Here is a 21,869-nt window from a genome sequence, read left to right on the forward strand (position 1 = left end):
ATGTTCTAAAGAAACAAGACAGGCCACAGTTGTGACAGGAACAAGATAGGCTAGATCAAGTTTCACCTAATTAGGCAAGGTTGCAGTACAGGAGTTCTGCTATCCTCTCATTGTGCAATAGTAGTCTTTGTTGCTATTATAATAATGACAAGCAGTAAGTATTTATCTTAAATAAATTCACATGTAAGGCTCTGACTGTCTCAAAAGACACAGAAGTGATTTTCCTATTGAAGGGGCAATGACAGGAGCAGAAGTCCTAAGAGCAAACGATCCTAACAATTGTCAAAAGACATTTCCATGACACATTTTCTTAAATGAAAAGAAAATATTTAAGTGGAACAACCAGCTTAAAAACAACACCACATACCTAAAAACACTGTAGCTCAGGCACTACTCCATTCTTGGCAAAGTTTGTCTTCTTGCTGAACATAATTCAAGCAGCAGAGAATATAAACTGTAAACTATGTTTCTGACTGTCTCATCATGTCAAGGGACAGCAAATGTTTATCATCTTTCCTGTCAGCACTATACAGGACTCGGGCGTGGGGAACAGGCAGCGCAACAGCACCAACAGGGCATTTAGCCTTTACTCTACAACTGCAGGAGCAAAGCATAATTCTGCAGCTTGATCCATTCCCTTCCCAGAGCAAATGGAGAGAGGAGGGACTCAGGAGTAAAAACAAAACAAAAATAAACCCAAACGAATTGATCCATACTATGAAATATCAGCAGAATCACACAACTCACCTCTCTCAGAGCTATGAGACACATTTTGTGTAGCACATTGCACATTAACAGCAAGAACAGAAAAGTATGGAGCTCTCAACTTTGCCTGTGAGCTACAGCATTTTTACTTTACCCTTCCCTACCAGCAGTAGCAGAGCAGACAAAGCGAATGAACTTTATTTGATGTGCTTCAACATTCAGAATCAGTACTGTCCCTCCATAACACATTTTGTCACTAACAAAAACATTCTGATCCCATGCAGTATTCTTCCTTCCTGCACAGCAAACATGTACCATGTTGAGAGATTTATTGAGAATATCATTGGTAGAATAGTAGATGTTTAAAATGCTGCAACTTTTAAAAAAATTAACCTGTTAGCAACTAAGAACATTTTAAATAAATGAGAAACTCAAGGTTATTTCTTATAAGGGAAGGGTTGTTTTGCTTTAGGAAGGATGGAAAAAATCTAATCTGGTTGTTCTCCAAAACCAGATTGTATCTTGATCTGCCAGAAAAACAAACTATCACATGAATAAATATTTGAGAGGAAAAGCTGGGCCTGTTTTAACACATACTGTGCCACTCTTTCAACCACAGCTATGGTCTGAATTCTTCTAAACTGCCCCCCAAACTTACAAAAACCTTACTTAGGAAGGCAAGACAGACATGCACACCAGCAGTATTATGGCAGGATCAAACACTAAAGCCTGTCCTATCTATTGGATAACGGGGTTCTTTCAAAAGAAGAATAGGAACTAAAATAAACATGTGTCACTGAATTTCTCTTTCATCCTGTCATTCCCTCCTGAAATAACTGAAAACATCTGTGTGTAATTTGTTAAATCAGATAAATAATAAAACCAATACAAACACAGAGTAGCCCCTAATGTTCTATGAAAGAACCATCTCCACACTGAGTACCTGATCCACTGCAGGCATTTGGTTGCTTTAGAAGTGTTACTGTCAGATAGGTAAATACAAATCTAGGCTATATGTGGAGATAAGAACACCAGTCTCTGGTTGCTTAATGTATCAGCCTCAAAATCCTAAATTAAAGAAAGAAGGGGATTTTTCTCACTAAAATGTCAAGAAGTTGTGAATGTTCTAAATGAAGGAGGTAAGATACATGCACTATTTCACTGACATAAGCTGTTTTCCGACATTAAATGCAAAAAAAAAATCCCAACGAGTCTTGCTCTGTATGACAAGGCTCATATGTAGCAAATCTATACACCTGCAGACTATGTAAATCACTCAGCAGGAAAGTAATTGCAGCCTGTGATCCCACTGAAGTACTTCAATATTAACACACTCGTGATCTCTGGAAACTACATGGAATGATGTAGGAAGAAAGGATATAAAGGAAAATTGAGAAGTCTAATTCTCTAAAATGTATACAACTTTGCATCAAACGCCTATACAAAATGGAAAACTACTGAAAAGTAGCTAGAGAAAAATAAAGCTATAGAGAACAAAACTGGTAGATGTGAGCAGCTAAGAACACTTAGAGAAGTAATGAGCAAGTAAGAAGAAAAGCAAGAGTTCAGAAGGAATGTAACACCATACTGCATGCAGGGTAGCAATAACTTTAAATTAATTGTTTGCTTATTTGTTTTAATAACTTTTGTGTCACTTTGCCAGCCTATTTTATTTACTCTTTTGCTATTGTCACTTCTCTTTCTATATAAGCCATATTGTAAATGCTGAACGTGCAAATGTACAGTTTATTTAAACATGCTTAACTACAAATATGCATGATTGCACAGAGGCTCTCTAAGCTAAGCTTTTCTACATTTGTGGAAAATGAATCTAAACAGACACCTTAATATTACATCCAGATGAAAATTAACTTCTTATAATTTGCATCCAAGACTTTTAAAAACCCAAACACCTTGGGGTTTTTTGTATGTATTCTCTTTCTGTTTCTACAGCAGGATCAAGCAAAAATCCATGGATCATACTGGGAAAACAAACAAACATAAAACCAAAACCCCATCAACAATAACAACAAAATCAATATTTTCACAGATCATTATAAATTAATAACACTTAATGAGACAGGTACCTAGGTTTACATATCCCTTCCACTTCAGTAAACTGACAAGCAAGATTTATGCATTTCTTAAGCATATTGCATGAGGTAAAAACATGATGTTCCATTACACTAACAACTGTACACTCAATAACCTACCCAGAGAATGAGTTTTGGGGTTTTTCCTTTTTCCCGTATGAGGCTGGAATGAATGGAAGGGATTTTACAATCTGCTCTCCAAAAGATGTTAGAAACACAGTGGCACCCCTAAGCCCACAGGAAACCAGACTGTTTATTCCATTATGACTACAGATACTGATATATAAAACCATACAGATCTACATGAAAACATTCCTATTTTTGCTTTCTTTCACATATTTGAATACATCTCGTCTCACAAGAAAATGCACTACTTAACAAGAAGAATCACTGAAAGACTTTGGTCCCTACTTCAGGTGTGGTGGGGGAGGAAGACAAATTCAGACACATCAGAACACTCACCCCTGAGCACTGGAAGAAAAGAGGCTGTTGAAACCTCAGTGCTTGAAAAATTTCTAAATCATTGGAGGGATAATAAGAAAAAGCTGACCAAAAGCTTTTTCCTGCTCAGAGAAAATAAGGGCAACTACATGCACACTCTAGATCAAGCTTCCTTGTAATTTTGTGTCAAAGCTTCTCAGTTCTTCAGAACTGAGCAGTATTAGGTAGCTTTAGATAGCTGGGGGAAAGGAGCAGCACCAAATGGGGGTAAATCCAGCAATGCCTTGAAGACTCAAATCAAAGATTTTTCAGGTTGAATGTTACAAAACATCCAGAGACACAAAAATACCATATTAGAAACACTGTACAGTAAATCCTCTGATGTAGTGTGTCTTTTATGTCCCTTAAAGTGCTTTTTCAGGTTATAATTTTGAACCATAAACACAAGAATTCCTCTATCAAAATATTCTAGAGGTTGGTACTCAGCAAAGTGGATCCAATTCAAAAGTACTTTATGTTTAGCTAAAAATAAGCAAAACTAAAATACTTGATATATAAATTAAATTATTCCAATGTAAGTATTGAACTGGATTTCAAAATCACACTGAGGTAAACAGAACAGTTTTTCAGAATTTAAACTGATTTAATCTCCTTCACAACTTTACCTCCTATCACTTTGACAAAAAACAAATACTATTGCTCTCCACCATCTCGGAGTGAGGGGAAAAGGTAAAAATAAAGTACTGCAGCCAGGAATTTGGCAGGAAGAGAGCACTGTAAACAAGACTTTAAATTTATTTGTTTGAGTGTAAAGCCTGGATATGTATAGCACCTTCCTATATCTAACAAGCCCTTGCTGAAGTGTTAATAAATAACAATAAAATGACAGCTACACTGTACTATTAGTAGACCAAAAAAACTATTCAGAAGAAGGACTCAAATCCATGTGATATGGTTTTAAAATGATTGCATTGAACCTGACATGATTTAGAAGTGTAAAGGAGGTCAACCATTACAGATCTTTTTTCCACAATCAGAAGTATGTGATTCAGACTTGCAGCTAAAATTGACTGAAACTTAGATGACTTGGGACAATAAAACAGTACATTAGGAAATTAAGCATCAGGCATGCTGAGACATTCAGGGCTGCACGCAGAGATGAGGCTGCACACAGAGAAGAGTTTCATAGTTTATTTTTACAAGACACTGTTTCAAGAATTCAGCCATCTCCCAAAACATACCTAAAGTCCAACTGTTTGGTTCCTGAATAGTAATTAACCCGTTCACTAGCCTGAAAAATCATTCAAAATTTCAATTCCAAGAACTTGCATTTTAAGTACACAGCAGTAAAATCTAACCACTTCTCTGTGGACAGATCTGAATAGCAACTTTAACACTAAGAACTAGGTTTGACTACTTTGACACATATATTTGAATAAATCAGATATCTAACATACCCATGTAGTATAAAAACTATCTTGTAGGATTTGTAAGCAATGGCTTCACAGATGCTTTCTCAGATGCCCAAACAAGTTAGTTCAGCTGTCAGTGGGTTACAGTTTCTGTCAAATAACCACTGGTTGAACTGTTTAAACTTGTTAGGGATACTAGTTTCCTATGCTGTCCACACCATGACATGGTTTATGCTCTGGCTACCACATTATTCTCTCCATGAAACACTAACAGCCTACCAACCATTTTACAGATATCAATTGTACCATAACAATGTGAATATCCTCTCCTTACATTTTATCTGTTCAAAGGAAGTGACTGAGATACCAGTAACATTTATTAAAGACATATTATGACAATGTTTGGGATTTAAGCCATTTGAAAAACCCTCTGCCTAGGTAGAATAAATTCAGGACAGATTTTGACCACCACCTTGGTTAAGATTTCAGAAAATAGTCAGATATGCTTTCTAATGCATGTTTGCTTATAAAGTAGTAAGCATGGGGGAAGGAGGAGGAGGTAAGAAAATAAAAAGTTGAATGATGTTGAAAGTACCATAGTATTTTGAAAGTATCATCTGCAGAGCAGCAGTAAGAATACCAACAGGTGCAGCACTGTCTTGAAATATAAATTAGACAAATTGCATTAGGAAACAGGATTAGAAAAGGATTTTCTCATGCGAAAATGCATTAAAAGTATGTCTTCTCAACTTAAACTGTACCTGTTACTATAAACATAGACTTTGCCCAGCTTCTTAGAGAAAAAAAAATTAAGCAGGTAAGCCTGTACTTAATGGCTGTGGTAAACTTTGCCAGTCTCAAACCATTCTGTTTCTTTTCCTTTAAACACCAGAGAGCAATGTAGGCAAGACTTTTGTCCTCATGTTAATGCAGCTCTTCTACTTTTTTCATCTAATACAGGAACTCTGAACAATTCTCAGCTATTCACCTTAGTGGGTCTGGACAAACACATTGTGGATTTAAGGAAAACAAGGCTTTCTGGTCTGCCAGTGTCCAACTGGCTCCCAAGAGATTAGAACACAGAATTAATTCAGATGCTAGTCAATGCATTGTGCTTATGAGCATGGGATTTGGGACTGGAGAGACTCTCCTAGATTAGCCTGGCAGAAACCTTAGAAACTCAGTTTACTTGTTCTGACTTCAGAGAGCAGGGAAGTTAGGTTCTTTGCCATTTTGGACATAGATCTAGATGCTTTTGGTATGAATCCATCTCCCATATTCATTCACCACCATGGAGTCATCTCAGGCTACAAGATCCAAACCTAAACTGATAAAACTGATTACATCCTTCCTGCAATCTACACACTTCTGCCCTTTCTTGGGCTGGTTCCAGTGCTTATCTGACCCTGCACTGAGTCATTTTCAGGGCGCTCAGATGGCAGAGAAGTATCTGGCAGGGAAAAAAGCCAAAAGGAACAAAGGAATTAAAAAAAAAAAAAAAAGTAAAGGCAAACAACTTCCTGCTGAGTTTGCAAACAGCTCAGCACAGAAACAGATAAATACCAGAGAGACCCAATACAAGAGAGGGGGCAGCAGGGATGCAGGACTTCAGCAACCCCTGCAGTTACATCCATTTCATCTACACAAAATTGAAGCCTCCATTTCTTCCCCCATTCTCAATTTATAAACAAAAGTTTAATCATGCGAACACTGAAATCCTTTTGTCAAACAGACATAAGGACACATGGGTTAAATACAGTGTCTGCAACATATGCAAGTTTAGATGAGATTGCTTCCTGCTGGAGTTGAAATTCCTTAAATAAAGTATTTTATAGCTACACTCTTCACACATAAATAGAATTCTGCTGCTAAGCAAAGCAGTGAACTGGAAACTAAAAAATCTTAATTGTACTTCCACTAGCAAAGCTAGAATACACTATGAATCTAGAGAATAAGGAAATAATGGGCAGAAATCAGAAGGAATGCACTACTGCAAAGTGAGGGGTGGGGAACGATGATAGACTAGCAACTGCCAGTTAAATTTTATTTGTTTTCCATTTTTTTTGTGTCCCAACTTCATATTTGTTTCTCAAGATTTCCTCAAAGACCACATATTTTACCAAAAAACCAATATCCCTTACTTTTTCCCATTTCAGAGAAAATGTAAAGTGTTACTGGGTACGCAATAAAGATGTGGAAACTGGTGAAACCATAACTTATCTCTGAAGTAACAACGTTACCGCACTGCAGAGACTTTAGTTTCACCTCACTGCTCTACTCACCTGTTCAAAATATATTGCCTGGGGTAGAGCTCCACAATAAACTAAACTGAATAAACAAAAATACTTGAAGAGAGAGATTCCACTTGCCCATCCCCTTTTCTGTTATCACTCTTAGCCAAGCAGTCTGTTCCCTCCTGTACCAACGTGGACAGGACAACAGTCAATGCAATACACACACACATACATGTATACACTCACATACACACACGTGTACATCAATCTCTGCAAATCTCTTTGGATACAGCTATTGTTACATGTTCAGTGAGCTGGACGGGTTTGCTGAGACAAGCAGTGCAGTCCATTCACAGCCAATGGTGGGAGTGGGCAGCAAGGAAGAGGAAGCAGCCCACTTCCAGAGCTGCAGGAAATGGTTAACCCAGCTCATCCCTATTGTGAAACCTCAGCCCAGAAAGGAATTCAGCTGCTCCAACATCCTACTGCACCACAGTGATAAACCTGCTCTCCAGTACAGCACATGTACTTGTTCCAAGCATGATCTAAGAAAAATAACAGGGTGACCTAAAATCCAAGTAAGTGACTGAAATTTGAAGTTCAAAAAATTTTTTGTCCCTCCACTAGGCAGTTCGCATTCTTTGAGTTATTACAGAATTTATGCTTTGTCCTCCAGGTACCATTGTTGCTTTTGACACACAAATCTGCTTCTGAAGGATGGTGTCTATTATTGCACAATATAATTCTATTATTGTCTGTCATAAAAAAATTGCTTTCAGAACCTCAAAACATTGAGCACACTCCACTGATAAATTGCCTAACACATTCAAGATTATTACATGCTTTCAGGTTTAATAGATGATAATGGCAGATTTCCCAACTCCCAGAAAAATGTACCAGCCTGAAGTGTTAAAATTCCTATCTTAGAATATTTGTTTACTTAAAAATCTTACCCCAATTTAAGAACAAATGAGACACCAGATTCAAGGCCGACAGAAAAACTGTTCATAAATGCAGAATGATTTCAAAGATGTTTCGGATCATATAATAATATCATTTTTCAATTTAAGAAAAAAAAAAATTTATGTCTCCTTTTGCTGGGGTCTTATACAGACCCAGGAATGAACCTCCTGTATCCCAGGCTCACACATTCATTTAAGAGGTTAAGTATTTTGAGCTATCTTGTGCTAGTAATTAATGTATGGTAATACTAAGCTTTTAATTTAGACAAACACATAAGACTTGTAAATTCCAACAGTGAGTCATGAGGGAAAGGGAGCAAGACGCCTTCCCCCCACTCCCTGAATCAGGCAATAATTTGTTTCCTTCTTCAAATCTCTATTCTCAGTAAATATTTTTTCTTTTTAAAGATGCCTATAGTTTACAAAGATAAAAAATTATCGAATCCCCATGATACTTAAAAAGATAATAAACATGAGCACTGATTTTAATACCAAGCATCAGACTTCAAATTCTTTACAAAAAAACACTGCCTTTTTTCTGTCCATGGGCAACTCTTGGCATAATGGGGGCTGCTCCACAGCTGTATGCATCTAAATATAAATATGTGAATAAGCGAGGGTTTTTTTAAATAATGTATTTCATATGAAACTTGGCTTAGAAAAATCAATCTGGTGGAATGGAATTTTGTTGTCAAACAAACAGTTATTTTCTCTGGAGTCTGCAATGGACAACAAACTCATCTATGTTAACATATGAGAGAGCATCCTTTCCCTCAATTTCTCACACATTTCACAGACCCACACATATCTAATAAATATATTTAAATATTCTATTATCAGACTAGCACATGTATAGTACATTTGTTGACATGGTGAAACTGATGAACTTATTTTTACCACAGAATAGGCCATATTCTGTCAACCTAAAAAAATAGTGACATGATCCAAAAAAACATGAAATGGCCTTTAAGCTTTGTTGCAATAAATAACTCCATTAATAATGGCTGATAAACATGCAAATTATTCTCTACAGTCAGTTCAGATTTATTCAGCAAACAAGGATATCAGTATTGCTGAGAACTGTACAGTTCTGAATTAATCACAATATATTTTATCTTCTTATCACTGAAAATTGCTCATATTAATATAGTGAAAATTCATAATATTGAATTAATTGTATTAAAGTGACATATCTTCCTTTACAATGTTTAACTATATCAGTAGAAACCTTCCTAAGGAAAGAGAACAGGGAACACTGATTTAAGAATATTTTGGTTTTAAATTATAAGCAATATAATAAACAATACCCACTTTGGACTTTTTTGGAAATGTTTTAGACCCAACACAGGACAAGTGTATACTCATTTTAAAACAAACCAAAAAACCCAACGAAACAACAAAAAGTCCACCAAACCCCCACTTTTTCTTAATTCACCAGCTTAATTGAAAAATAATTCCTGCAGATATCCATCTTTGCTTTGTATTTTATCAGTCATATTATTCATCTTCATAGGTCAGGAGCTTCCATATAAATTCTCTAGTCTAACATAAAATATGCTTTAGTCATGGACATCTTCAGAGAAGACTTGCAGTGTCCCACAAAATTAATTAGGAAAAAAACCCACTAAACACTCCAAACTTTTCACTCTCCGTTCTCCGAAAACAACCATCACGGCTACCTGATCCTACACACAGATGTGTCCAGCAACTCTAACCTCACAAAAAGTCTCATAAGGTTCCTCAGATGCTGTCAAAAATGTGAATGATGGCTGCAACCTCACTGATATTCACTAGTAATAGGCAAAACCAGAAAAGCTCTGCTAGGAGAACATGCAATACCAACTCTTCCTCCTAAAAGATTCAATTCATCACAATTTCTTACACAGTACCCACCATCACCTCTCTTACCACGTTATTGATATTACACAAACTCTACATAGTTCTTTAGTGTGGTGTTACCTCACATGCTGAAAAAGAATTATACCCATAATTAAGGAAAAAAAAAAAAAAAGAAAAAAAAAAAAAGAAAGTGTTACACGCTTTTCCAACATATCAGTTCCTTATTGCATTGTATTTCTTTATAAGTGGGAAAACTGTGCTCCTCATAAGTGAGTTTTTTCTTGCGTGCACCCTTGTGCCCAAGAAAAATGGTAATACTTATTTAAGGAAAATTCTCCAATACTCTTTCAAACACAAACTCTACAGTACCACAAAAAAAGTCTCTCTACTGGGGCAAATAGACAAAAATATAAATAACTAGGTTCCTCCAATCAGGTTATAGATTTTGTGGCTGAAAAGGGAGCTTTATCCACAATAATTTTGCAAATAAATATAACTCTGGTTGTTTTAACCCAAAAGATTTCCTCTTTGAAGGAATACCACATAGATGTTTGCACACTTTATTCCAAGAACGCAAGAAAGACTAACCTTTACTTTTCAGTGAAAAAACATCCCTCTAGTCAAGGCATACTTATAGGAACAGTTAGCAGAGGTGATATTCAGTGTAGCATCATGAGCTCATCATACACATAGTCCTTATCTCCTGAAGGCAATGAAAGGGTTTACCACTGATATGTCTTGTCAGCAAAGCAAAGGGAAAAAAAATCCAGTTGAGAAAACTGTAGTCTAAATCATGAATTCTTCTTCAAGCCCATCTGCATTCAGGACCAAGAACAGTTATTCTGTATTTTTCAGAACCAGAATAGGCAATATGAAAAAAGATAATGAATAAAATCCTTCTAAGAAAAGGATGCTGAAGAACAGAGTGGGAAGTATCCCACTCACAAAAGAAACTGTAATTGATAAAAACCCCTGAGAAGTAACACTGTTCCCCATATGAGGGGAGAAAAAAAAATCACAACAAACACCAAAGGAGAAAAACAGGGACTTCAGATACCCCTTCACTCTTAAAAATGGTTGTACAAATGCCAAAAAATTACCAGTGCAAAAGTGGCCCCAATCAATTACTACAAGTCTAATAAATGTGAATCTCAAGAAACTACAAAAGTTTAACACTTAGTTTTAACTATGGTGATGAACTGTTGTAACAAGTAGGTAAGTCTAGCAGTTATTAAAATCTCTCCTCTTGCTAGTTTATGCTTTTGATAATTACATAAAAAACACCCAAAGCCCAAAATACCCACAAACAAAAATCCAACAGCTTTAGGGGAAAAAAAAAAAGCTTCCATGAATATAAAGTCAAGGAATTCTCTAAGGTAAAAAGTTAGATCACTAACTTATCCATTCTCAGAATACAAAAAAAAATGAGTAAAAACCTAAAACACTTGGACCAGTTCTACAGCCATATGTTCACATTATTTGGATATTATATATTGATGAGTCCAGTAAATGGAGTTGGGTTTTTTCACCCTTGTTGTCTAGCTGGGATGAAAAACTGGAAGACTGAAGGCACTGTCATGAGTCCATTTAAATATATATATTTATTTAAATATACATATTCCTGACTGATAGACTGTCCACAACAGCATCTAAAATGGCTTTAGAAAAATTAAATATTTTTTATTTTAGGACTCGGACTCACTAAGCTCTAATCTGCAACACTACTACCCCTATAGCAAGGTAATTTGTTTTTATTAAAATTCATCCGTCAGTTAAAAATGCTTTGAAGTGTGTTTCAAAAACACAGTAAAAAGTCTGAATCTTCAACCACCTTCCAACAAATATAAACAACCTCCACATTTGAACAAGCAAGAAGGTAACACAAGACACTGGCAGAAACACTCAAATAGGTAAAAAGAAACTTTCTAAGAAGTCAATCACTGTACTGCCCAAGTTCTGACGTTAACCTGAAACCCACACATGGGTTAGTAATGGGAAGCAAATACATTTGTTCTGACTTAGCATGTCATTGGCATGCTGGGTTTTCAATAGGAATTTCATGAATGTAAAGCATAACCCAAGCTGAGATTGAAGATGAAGCTGTCACCTTGTTTTTGTTTCTACATGCTAACATCCATAAGTTTATGGCACAAGTCTAAATCCATGAACTTTGCTGCTGGTTTCTAACATGCCCAGTGCACTGCAATTCTTATCCATATCAATAGAGTATTTTGGCACCCAGCAGCTGGAAGTTAAAGTGCACATGATGTTAAAAAGCTTGTCATAATACCTGGCTTTTAAACACTACCTGCACTCTTCAATCTGAAATTTTACACCCAGTTTGAGCTATTTATTTTCTCCTCTCAGTCATGAAACAATTTAGAGTAATAAAATCTTGTAAAAGATGTCTTTAATGTTCTCACAGAGAAACATTCTGCTGCAGTGCTTCGGCTGCAAACACTGCAGAGGAACTGTAAATAAAAAGCTAATTTCTACTAGAATTAGAGAAAACATGGGAGATGGCCCCTTATATTGGAGTATCTCATAAAGCCACATTTGAGATCAAATAGAGTTTGAAAGAAATCAGCAAAAGGAATGTGATTGTTTATTACTCCGTCCCAGAGGATCCTGTCATAAAACGAACAGTCATCAGGAACAACTCTCTTCTGACCACTGCATCAGCCCACAGCGACAAGGGAGGGAAGCGGGGGGCAGGAAACCGACAGGGATTCAGTCACAGAAGACAATCAAGGTTGTTTGCAGGAAAATGAAAGGGTTTGTCTTCGATAAATAAGCGACGATTTCACAAAAGCGGTGACAGGAACCGAGGAAGGAACCAAGCTGACACGGTGCGGCTGCCTGCGCTCCCTTGACCCCGGCAGGAGGGCCGGAGCCGCCTGCCCCGGGACGGTTCAGCCCTTCCCCGCACCCAGGCGACGAGGGATCGGGATTTGGGTGGAAAACCCCGAAACGAACAGACACACCGCCCGCACACCCACTCACCCAAACACAACGCACCCCCACGCCTCACGGCGGGCCTCGGCGGCCGGCAGCGACCCGGAGGCGACCCCCGCGCTCCCCGCCGGGGTGCGTGAGGCGCCGCTCCGCCACAGCCCGGGGGGACGCGGCCCCCGACCTGTCACGGCCGGTGCAGCCGCCGCGGGTGGAGGGGCGGGGGCAGGTCGTGCACCCCCACAGCCGGGGACGCCGGTGACCCGCGGCCCCACCCCCGGCACGGAGCCCGCCGACGTCTCCGCAGCCCCGCAGCCCTCCGTCCCGGCTGGCCCGGGGATGACGGCGGCGCCGAGCACTCAATCCGCCGCCGGCAGCCCCGCAGGAAACGGCGAGGCGTCCCAGCGCCCGGCAGCGCGGCGCCAGGCCGGGGAGCGACGACGCGAACTCTCCCCGTTCTCACTCACCGGCATCATCTCCGCAGCCTTCTCCGCGCCGGGCCCGCTGAGCTGTGCCGGGCCTCTCCTGCTGCTGCTGCTGCCGCCGCCGCCTCTCACCGCGGAGGACGCCGCGCTCGCCCTGGCGGCTGTGACAGGTGCCTCCCGCGCGCCTCGCTCCGCGCAGCGGGCGGAAGGAAGAGGCGAAGGCGGCGACGGCGGCCGGGCTCCCAACCCCCTTCCTCCTCCTCGGAGCGCGGCCGCCTCTCCCGCCTCCCTCCCCGGGCGCTTCCTGCTCTGCTCGGCTCCGCTCCACCCGCGCCGCCCCGCCACGGGTTAACCCCCGCCGCCGCCTCCTTGCCGGGGCGGGGCCGCACGTGACCGCGGGGCCGGGCCGGGAATGCGGGACCGGCACCCGCGCCCGCCTCCCGTTCCCGCCGGGACCCTCTCGCTCCCGCAGCACCGTGCTGAGCGTGAGGCTTGCCACGCCGGTTCTCGCCCGCCCGGCCTCCTCCTCCTCCCGGCGCTCTGCCGCCCTGCCCCCGGGCCCGGCCCCGGCGGGCACCGCCTCTTCTGGGCGGGCTGCCCGCGGTCCATTGCTCCCGGGCCCGGGCGGTGGAGGAAGGGGCAGCGGCCCCGGGCGCTCTCTGCCCCCGGAATGCGGGGAATGCGGGGCGGCTCCGCCGCTGTAGCACGCCGGGCGTGCGGGGGCAGCTGGGCGGTAACACGGGGGTCGGTGGTCTCCTCTGCCTTTGAGCTGAGGTGGCTTCCTGACAGCTTGTCCTGGTCCGAAACACACCTTGGATAGCTCATGCCTAGCGTCACCTTCCTTCCACCGTCCCTGCCTTGTGAAATGTTTGATGTACAAAACTCCGCGTAGCAGCAGGAGGGGAAAGGTATTTTTGTCCTGATGTCAGACTCATGAGATCTGGTCTCGTGTTTGAAAGTGAGGTTCAGTTTCCTTCATTTTATAGTCTCTCATTCTGTAGAGTTACAACAGCAAAATGAAAGTTAACAGCTTGGAAGAAGCCAAGCTCATCTAGAAGTCAAAACATCACCATATGTTAGTACTGCAACACATGCGATGTAGACAAATTTCATATTGCTGTAAGTCTTAAATCCTAATCTCCAGCATACATGGACCTACCCAGCACTCCAACTGCTTCTGAAAAATGGCTGGTTTCCAGTCTTTGTTACTTTATTTGCAGAACACCGTGACAGATCTCAGCTAGGAGTGGGAAAAAAATGTTAACTTGGCAAGTTTTTGAGGAGCTTAGATAACGTTTGTGTAAGTCTTTGAAGGTAAGTGGTAATAGCATAATAATCTCACATTAATGTATGAGCCTGTATGGTAAGCATAACCTATTCATGTAAGATTCTGTAACAGATAATAGTGTAAATTATCTTCAAATATACATGCTTAAGATTTCACTGTGTATCCTTCTCAGTGCATTTGCAGGCTCTGGTGTCAGCTTTTTGACAGGTCAAAGCCTCTGCCTCTTTTACTAAAATAGTCCTACAAGGAAAATCTATTCGCATCACAAGACAGTGCTTTGCCAGTTTAATGCTATTTTGCAAGTACCACTTGGAGTGCTACTTGCTGGCAATCACAGCAATATCATCCTCAGGTTCTTGTAGACTGTGATTCCACCTCACACACAGAGCTTTGGAAATAGGTTACTCAAACCCCATACAGAACTCCAAGATCTGCTCAGAAGAGTATTAACCCTGCAGCTAGGCCGGCTTGAATAAAACAGGCTCTAAAATGCTCATGGTCATCTGTCTTAAAAAAAAGGGGGGGAGTGATTTATCTTCATCAAATTAATATTGAACTTTAATAAACAAAATAAGAGGAGTGAATAGAAATTTATTTGTCCTCTTACTACTTAATTTTAATTTTAAAATTAGAAATTCTAAAATTCTAACACCAAGGGATTTGTGCACCTTTTGTCACACTTGTTCTATAAAAATTAGTCTTTTGTCACACTTGTTCTATAAAAATTAGTCTTTCTCATTTACTAGGTTAATTTTCATTGCCAGCAATTCTCAAACAATGGTCTACAATTTTTTTTCCAGGTATACTTGATAGCTGACATTTCCCTGCATTCAAGAATAATAACAAAAAATAAAATACTGTAAATATTATCCCACTATTACTTTTCCCACTATTACTGTAACAGCAGGAATACCTACAAAATGAAAAGTGGGATGTAGACACTCCTCCACGCAATTCCTCTGTTGGAATAATGACCTGTAGTATAAAAGTTTGTCATTGTGTTGCTTTTGGCAGATGAAGGTTCAGCCAGTGCAGCAACCAGACAGACTGGATACTGAGGGCTAGGAGGAAATGTCTTCAAAAGGTAGAGTATGTACTTTATATGCAAGTCTGCTCCTACTCCTATTTCTGCTTCCCTTGAAAACATCACTTGTCTCAGTTCTTCCCATCTCAATTTTTCTATAGAAATGCAGAAAGAAAAAAAAAATTAAAATGCAGAAAGGAAAAAAAATTAGCCAATATTTACCAAGTATAATACTTAAAATTCTACCTGCAGCATGGGAAGTTATTTAACACTTCTCCCACAGAAAAATCTTTTTGGGAACCACTCTCTTAGCAGTCAAGAGACAAAACAGCCTTTATAAAATTTTCTGCTTCCAACTTATGGCTAGAAATCTGTTTACTGTGAGCAGGAAAATGATCACTTGTAATAATGTAGAATTTTTTCCCCCATTGCCCATACATTTCCATACCAAATGATTTATCCAGTTTTGTAGAAATTATGGTGCTTGGCCCAAGGGGCCCGTGATATCTACAACTCAGTTGCCTTTCTGGGATAACTGAGGTTGCATGAAAGCAGTCAGGATTTGGGGAATGCCTAAGAAGATAAGGGAAGAGAATATGGTTATGGAAGCAGATAAAGCCAGAGGTACTAAACCCAAATTACTTGCTTCAAAATCTGCTTCCTTTGTGAAAGGTGTTCTAATTTTGTTGATGTCTTTCTAAAGGAAAGGGTTTGTGCTTATTTGTTGGTGTAAATACTAAAACATGCTATACAAATACCTTTTATTCTCCTCTTGGTTCTTAAAAAACCTCAGCAATTCTATTTAACTTTACAAATTGAAACCACTGTAGCTTAACACACATTTTTTGAACTCATATTACATTAAAAAAATGAAGAATTACTGCTTATTGGTTATGGTATGGTGAGTTTTTGAGATGTGCAGAAGTCGTATTTACCTAGAAACTGAAATTTGATTGAAATGCAAAAACTGTCATTTAGTGTTTTGATAAACATTGGCATTTATGGGTACATAGAAAAAAATGACCAAAACATGGTGTGTATTTAACCTAGGTTTATTGAAAAAAGGGGTTTTAAATTCTGTTTATAAATTGCCAGGCCTCTTATTTGATCATTATTTTTCTTAAGACAAGCAGAGAGTCCCAAAGATAAAGGTGGCAGACTAATAAAATTTTCAGGAGCACTCCTGCAGAAATTCTGAATGCTACTTGTGTTTTCTAAGTATCTTCTAGCAAGATTTTCAGATGTACATGTTTTTAAAATTTTAAAAACTAATATGTCTGAATCTCTCCTACTTCTTTTCTATGCATAGACAAAAGGAGGAAAATGAGCTTTCCTACCTTTTGAGATCCAAGTGTTCTCCAGTTTTGCATTCACTTGTTAAGATGCTTTTCCAGAGCATAGGAAAATATTTTCACACTTTGGAGGTGTCACAGGAAAATAATTTTGAATTAATGTAACACTTTTTTCATGTGGTATTATTTTAAATAACAGATACTGCTATTTATAGCCAGCAACAGTGTCAGAGGTCAAACACTTAGGGTGGGATCCAACTTTACTAAGGTAGGAGTTAGGTGTGTCATTTCAATCACTCATTGAGGCTGCTTCTACAGATAAATCGGGATGGGGAGGGGAGAGAGGCAGTTCTGCAGGTAATTCATTCACCTCGAGATACTCATCCCACTATCTAATCTCTTGGTCTTTGAAGGTGCCTATCTCTGTATTGATTTAGGATGGAGCCTGGATGACTGGCTCTGATTGAGGAGCAGACTTTTGGATGGCTACAGTTCATAACTGGCACATTAAAATCTCTAAAAGTGAGTATGGGTAGGAGCACTGTGGTTTTTTGCATGTATTTAAAGAAAATGATGTCTCTTTGCTAAATGAATAAGTAGACTACTTTATTACAGAATACAACTCTCCTTTCAAAAATTGTATTTTACACTTGCTGTAATGCAGGAGGAACTCACTCTGAGTAGGTAAGCAATTTAAGAAGCTGAATGACAGAAGTACTTCTATCTTGCCAGGCAGTTCATGGGGTGGCTACAGTGCAGTGCTGTGTAACAGATGATACAAACAAAAAGATGGAATGTTTCATGGGGAGTTTCACAGCAGGAGCCTAAAATCTTTACTGAGTTACAGTGGGAAGTAGGAGTGTATATGTAAAGGAAAGGTATATTAATTTGTTACTGTGGCCTTAAGTAGCCTTTCATTCCAGAATCACATTGACTTGCTAAGGCTGCAGCCATAAAGTGCTCCTAGTGAACAATAGTCATATGCTGCCATGCTTGAATTCACATGCAGCCAAGGCATTTCAAACCCCACCAAACCTGTTCAGAGATAAATAAACTACAAATAACAACCTAAAGGAAACACTTTGATGTCTGTTTGGTATACAGTATTTAAGACACGTGAACAGGAGAAAAACACTTTTTCATCACTGCCTTATAATATTCTCAAGTAATGTATGCTGGACTAGGTGACTCATGATCTGAAGTCTCCATAGCCCAGCACTCAGTGCATCATTCTGAGAAGTGTACCAATTAAAGCAGGAGTGAAGCATTATGTGTGTGTAGCATAGCTGTGTGCACTTCCTGGGATTTGGGTGTCTGGTATGTCATGAGTTGCAGCCCTGCATTTGGTGGATTAGAGGTAATTTCTTTAAACAATCACAGAAATTGTATACTTAATCCAATACACATGATGCAAAAGCACGTACTTAGTGGAAAAGGCTGTGGTCTTATTGGGACTGTGTGCTGTCAGCTCTCATAAAATTATTGCACTAAAAGGCATTGGTTTATATTGTAGCTACAGAAGACACAGTCCTGTAAGATGACATGCCAACAACTTTATAGATGGAAAATCTCATTCTGCTCCTCTGTAATTTATAACAAGGAAGCCATTAACCATATGCAAAGAGGTGGAGAAAACAAAAACTTCAATGTCCTGGGAGATTTCTTTGTGCTTGTACTTTTAGGCTTTATAGCCATTGAGCTGTCAGGATGTTTCTTTATAAAAATCCTTTTTCTTGAAATTTTCAATATGCCCATGATGAGTGCAAGTATCTGAGATGAGCCAGATGATGGGTCATTAGTTGAAACATTAATTAGGGACAGTCAATCCTTCACTCTTTAGTCCTCTTTTATTTATGTGCTTCTGTGTTTTGGGTGTACCACTTGGTTAATCTGAGGGGAAAATGACGGGCCATGTTTTAAGATTGAGCCCAGCTTTTTAATTTGTTACTGGAAGGCTAAAATTGTTCTCATGTATCTCTTCTATGACTTAAGTGTTTTTTACAGTTTCTGTGCGAAGGGATTTCAAATACTTTCTCTTTCAGCTAAAAGGCTAATGCAGAATTCTGTGACACATGATTAGTTTTTCCCTCATGCTGCAAAAATTTTAGGTTTTTAGTCTTCAACTTTTTTATTAACCACACCATTCTTTTGTTTTAGATGGCCAACTACTTATTTAATATAATTGAAAACAATCTTCTTTCTTTTGCTTACTACTGTATCAAATGCAGGTTTGTTTTCATATTAGATTTGTATTACTGCAATATTCAAACCCAGTAATTACCAATTTGAAACGTGCATCTCCTACTACAATTTTTCCTTTTCTTAGTTACTTTTCTTGAGGTAAACAGATCTAGTAAGAACAAACATGAAGAGGGTATCATGTAATGAAGCTCCTGCTTCCTGCTGTTGAACCTGGACATGGGAGAACTTGAAGGACTGCAGCATGGAAGGGCAGATTGGCAAAGTCCTCTGCTCAGTTCTGAAGTCTGGGATGTACTGAAAGGTATTTTCTAGCAATTACTGACAAAGTGATGTGCAAAGGAGGCTTAGAGAGGAAAACATGCCTCTGAGCAGAAGAATGTTCATATAGAGGAGAAGAAAAAAATTATAAATCAAATTACATGTGTATTTTAAAAACCCAAAACCTTATCTGTTTCTACTTAGTATTTAAACAACTACATTATTAAGACTACACTACTGGAAATAACATTCTTGACCTTTTTTTTTGTATGTACTTATCACAGATTTTACAGATTAGAATACACAAGGTAAATCTCCCCTTAAGAGACTAAGAGTATTAAATCTGTTAAATAAAACACCATTGCAGATGTGAAACAGGTTCTGATTTAACATGCATCTCTATGGAAAACATTTCTGCACTCTCTCTCTCTCTCTCATATATATCTATATAGATAGAGATACACATATAAATATACACCACCTTAAATTACCACTTTTTGGGCTTTTTGATTACCAAAAATTGTCAAAGCATGCCTGTCTTCTATACAGGTATATGCAATTTATTGTGAATCTGAGTTTTTCAGTCACAAACACTATTTTAGTAGTGCATTTTAATAGAAGAACATCTGCACTCAGGTAATCTGACCAGCAGATGTAATCTAACGTTTGCAATTATGATTTTTGCATGTTATGAAAATAATGGGTTTATTCCTTATTAATGCTTAAGGTTCATCCCTTCTGCTTCTGTAAATATTCCTTTTCCACATAAAGCAACAATATTCTACTCCAGGGAACATTATTGAGACAAGTTGATTCTGTTTCCAAGTGCCCTGATTTGTAATCTTGCAGAAATACATTTCTGAATAATTTAGTATTTTTTTACTACTGTGATCCTACAACAAGGTTTACTACAGTTCTTAGTGGTGTAAGCAGAAGAATGTCAACAGCAGAAGCAGATGAATTGTGTAGGGCATTGATGGAACCTTATTGAAAATATTCAGTGAAAAGCTCTAGAAATAGTGACAGTAGAAAATGTATCACTGGTATGTGTTTAGAATCTATTTTAGGTTGACTTATTCAAAGAAGATACCATAGTATGCAGCTGAACCTGAGAATATTTAGAAGGCTGGAAAGGAGTGTGTTCATCACGGAGGAGTACACCCAATAATAACCTACTTGCTGGGGGATGATTAGATACTACTTTAAAGTTTGTCTACTGTTTATGTCTCAAATTCAAAACCAGTATTTCTGTTCTGTAAATGGACAAGCTACAGCACAAGGTACTGTAATCTTTTTTTCTATTTCTTCCAGTTCCTATGGGAATAATTTTTTTTCTTGCCTTCTGCCTTTCTTCCTTCTAGAAAGGTCTGAGTACATGTTTAATGCACTAGCCTTAATTTAAAAGGAGGTGTGATAGTTAGCATTAATAAGAATATGTAATTTGAAAGCAAAGTAAAAACATTTTTGCAAGATTCCTTTTCTAGTTGCATTACTCCAAAAGAATTACTTAAATCAAAGAAGGCTGAACAGTATTATGTCTTGGTGTTTACTTAAACCAAGAGTCAGGTCCTTTGTTAAAAATGGTATGACTCAAATTCTTAGCTTACTGAAAGAAATGCAGAATTTAAATTTTAGCTCATTATTTTAAAAAAGTGCCTAGACATCCTAAATGAGACCAGAGGAATTTTCTTTTCAAGCTGTATGTGATATGTGGAATACAACATCAAGGGTAAAAGGACAGAATTGTCAGGTTTAAGAGAATTTAAACAAAGCTATTTCTCTGTACAACTGCACTAAATTAAAAGGTGTATCTGAAGCATCATGAGTAAGGAGTCAATAATAGTGCTGAAAAATCATCGCTTGAAACATTTATATGTACAAAATAAAAAATAGAGTTAATTATAAAAGTGGAAATGCTTTTGGTTAGACTTCCCCCAAAAGGGTATCGCTCCATGTATTCTTGGTCCTCTACCAAATGCCTGTTCACATTCTAGTCCACTATTACTCCTTCCTTTTTCCTCCCATAATACTCTGCTTCTTTTCTGTTTAGTTGTTGCCAGTTTGCTTGTTTACATAGCATTCCATATGAAATGCCTCACAACAGTTTCTACTTCATACCTAAAGAATTCCCCCTTAATTGCAGCAATTCTTTAATATTATCAAAAGCATGCTAAACACAACAGGTTAAAACAAGAAATGAAGACTACAACTAATACTGTTGAAAAAAAATCTGTGTAGGCAGCAGTCACCACAGATGGGATTCACTCAGTATACAGCTCTTAGTTCTACCACCCACATAATCCCCATTATAATTTCCTATCAAACACACTTCATTAGCTCTGAAGAAATCTCTATTGTCTCTCCCAGCAGATCACTGAAGGTACTGTCATGATATGGGTATAAAAGTTAAAGGTCATATCAATTAAAAACCATTCCTTTACGATCCTTTAGAAGGCCATAACAGTTAAGCATATTTTCATTTGATGACAACCAATAATAAAATTTGATGAACCCCTATCAATTTTATCCTTTATAAGTAAAAGTATTCTTCCTGCTAGTACTGAGCATTAGGATATCATCATGTAGTGGTTCTCCCTGTTCCCTATTTGTTTGTCCATTTGTCCCAATTAATTAAGTGATAGTATACACTCAAGCAAGCGATGTGCTGTCCCAGAGGAAGGAAGCAAGGCTCTGCCTTTGCTGGAGCACAAGCTGTCGTTCCTGATTTCTGTACAGGGTGGA

At 38.7% G+C, this 21,869-nt stretch overlaps 1 protein-coding gene across 1 annotated transcript in view; it reads right to left on the bottom strand.

The window, feature by feature from the left end:
- The window catches only part of PPP1R13B (protein phosphatase 1 regulatory subunit 13B), a 69,996-nt gene extending 56,490 nt beyond the window's left edge, over positions 1–13,506 (bottom strand). The window contains exon 1 of the mRNA XM_041476214.1: positions 13,106–13,506. Coding sequence (XP_041332148.1) covers positions 13,106–13,114 — 9 coding nt within the window. The 5' untranslated portion in view covers positions 13,115–13,506. The remainder of the gene's footprint in view (positions 1–13,105) is intronic.
- Between the last annotated feature and the right edge of the window lie 8,363 nt (positions 13,507–21,869).

The sequence above is a fragment of the Pyrgilauda ruficollis genome, unplaced genomic scaffold (assembly GCF_017590135.1).
Source record: "Pyrgilauda ruficollis isolate IOZ18807 unplaced genomic scaffold, ASM1759013v1 scaffold38, whole genome shotgun sequence".
Taxonomy (NCBI): domain Eukaryota; kingdom Metazoa; phylum Chordata; class Aves; order Passeriformes; family Passeridae; genus Pyrgilauda; species Pyrgilauda ruficollis.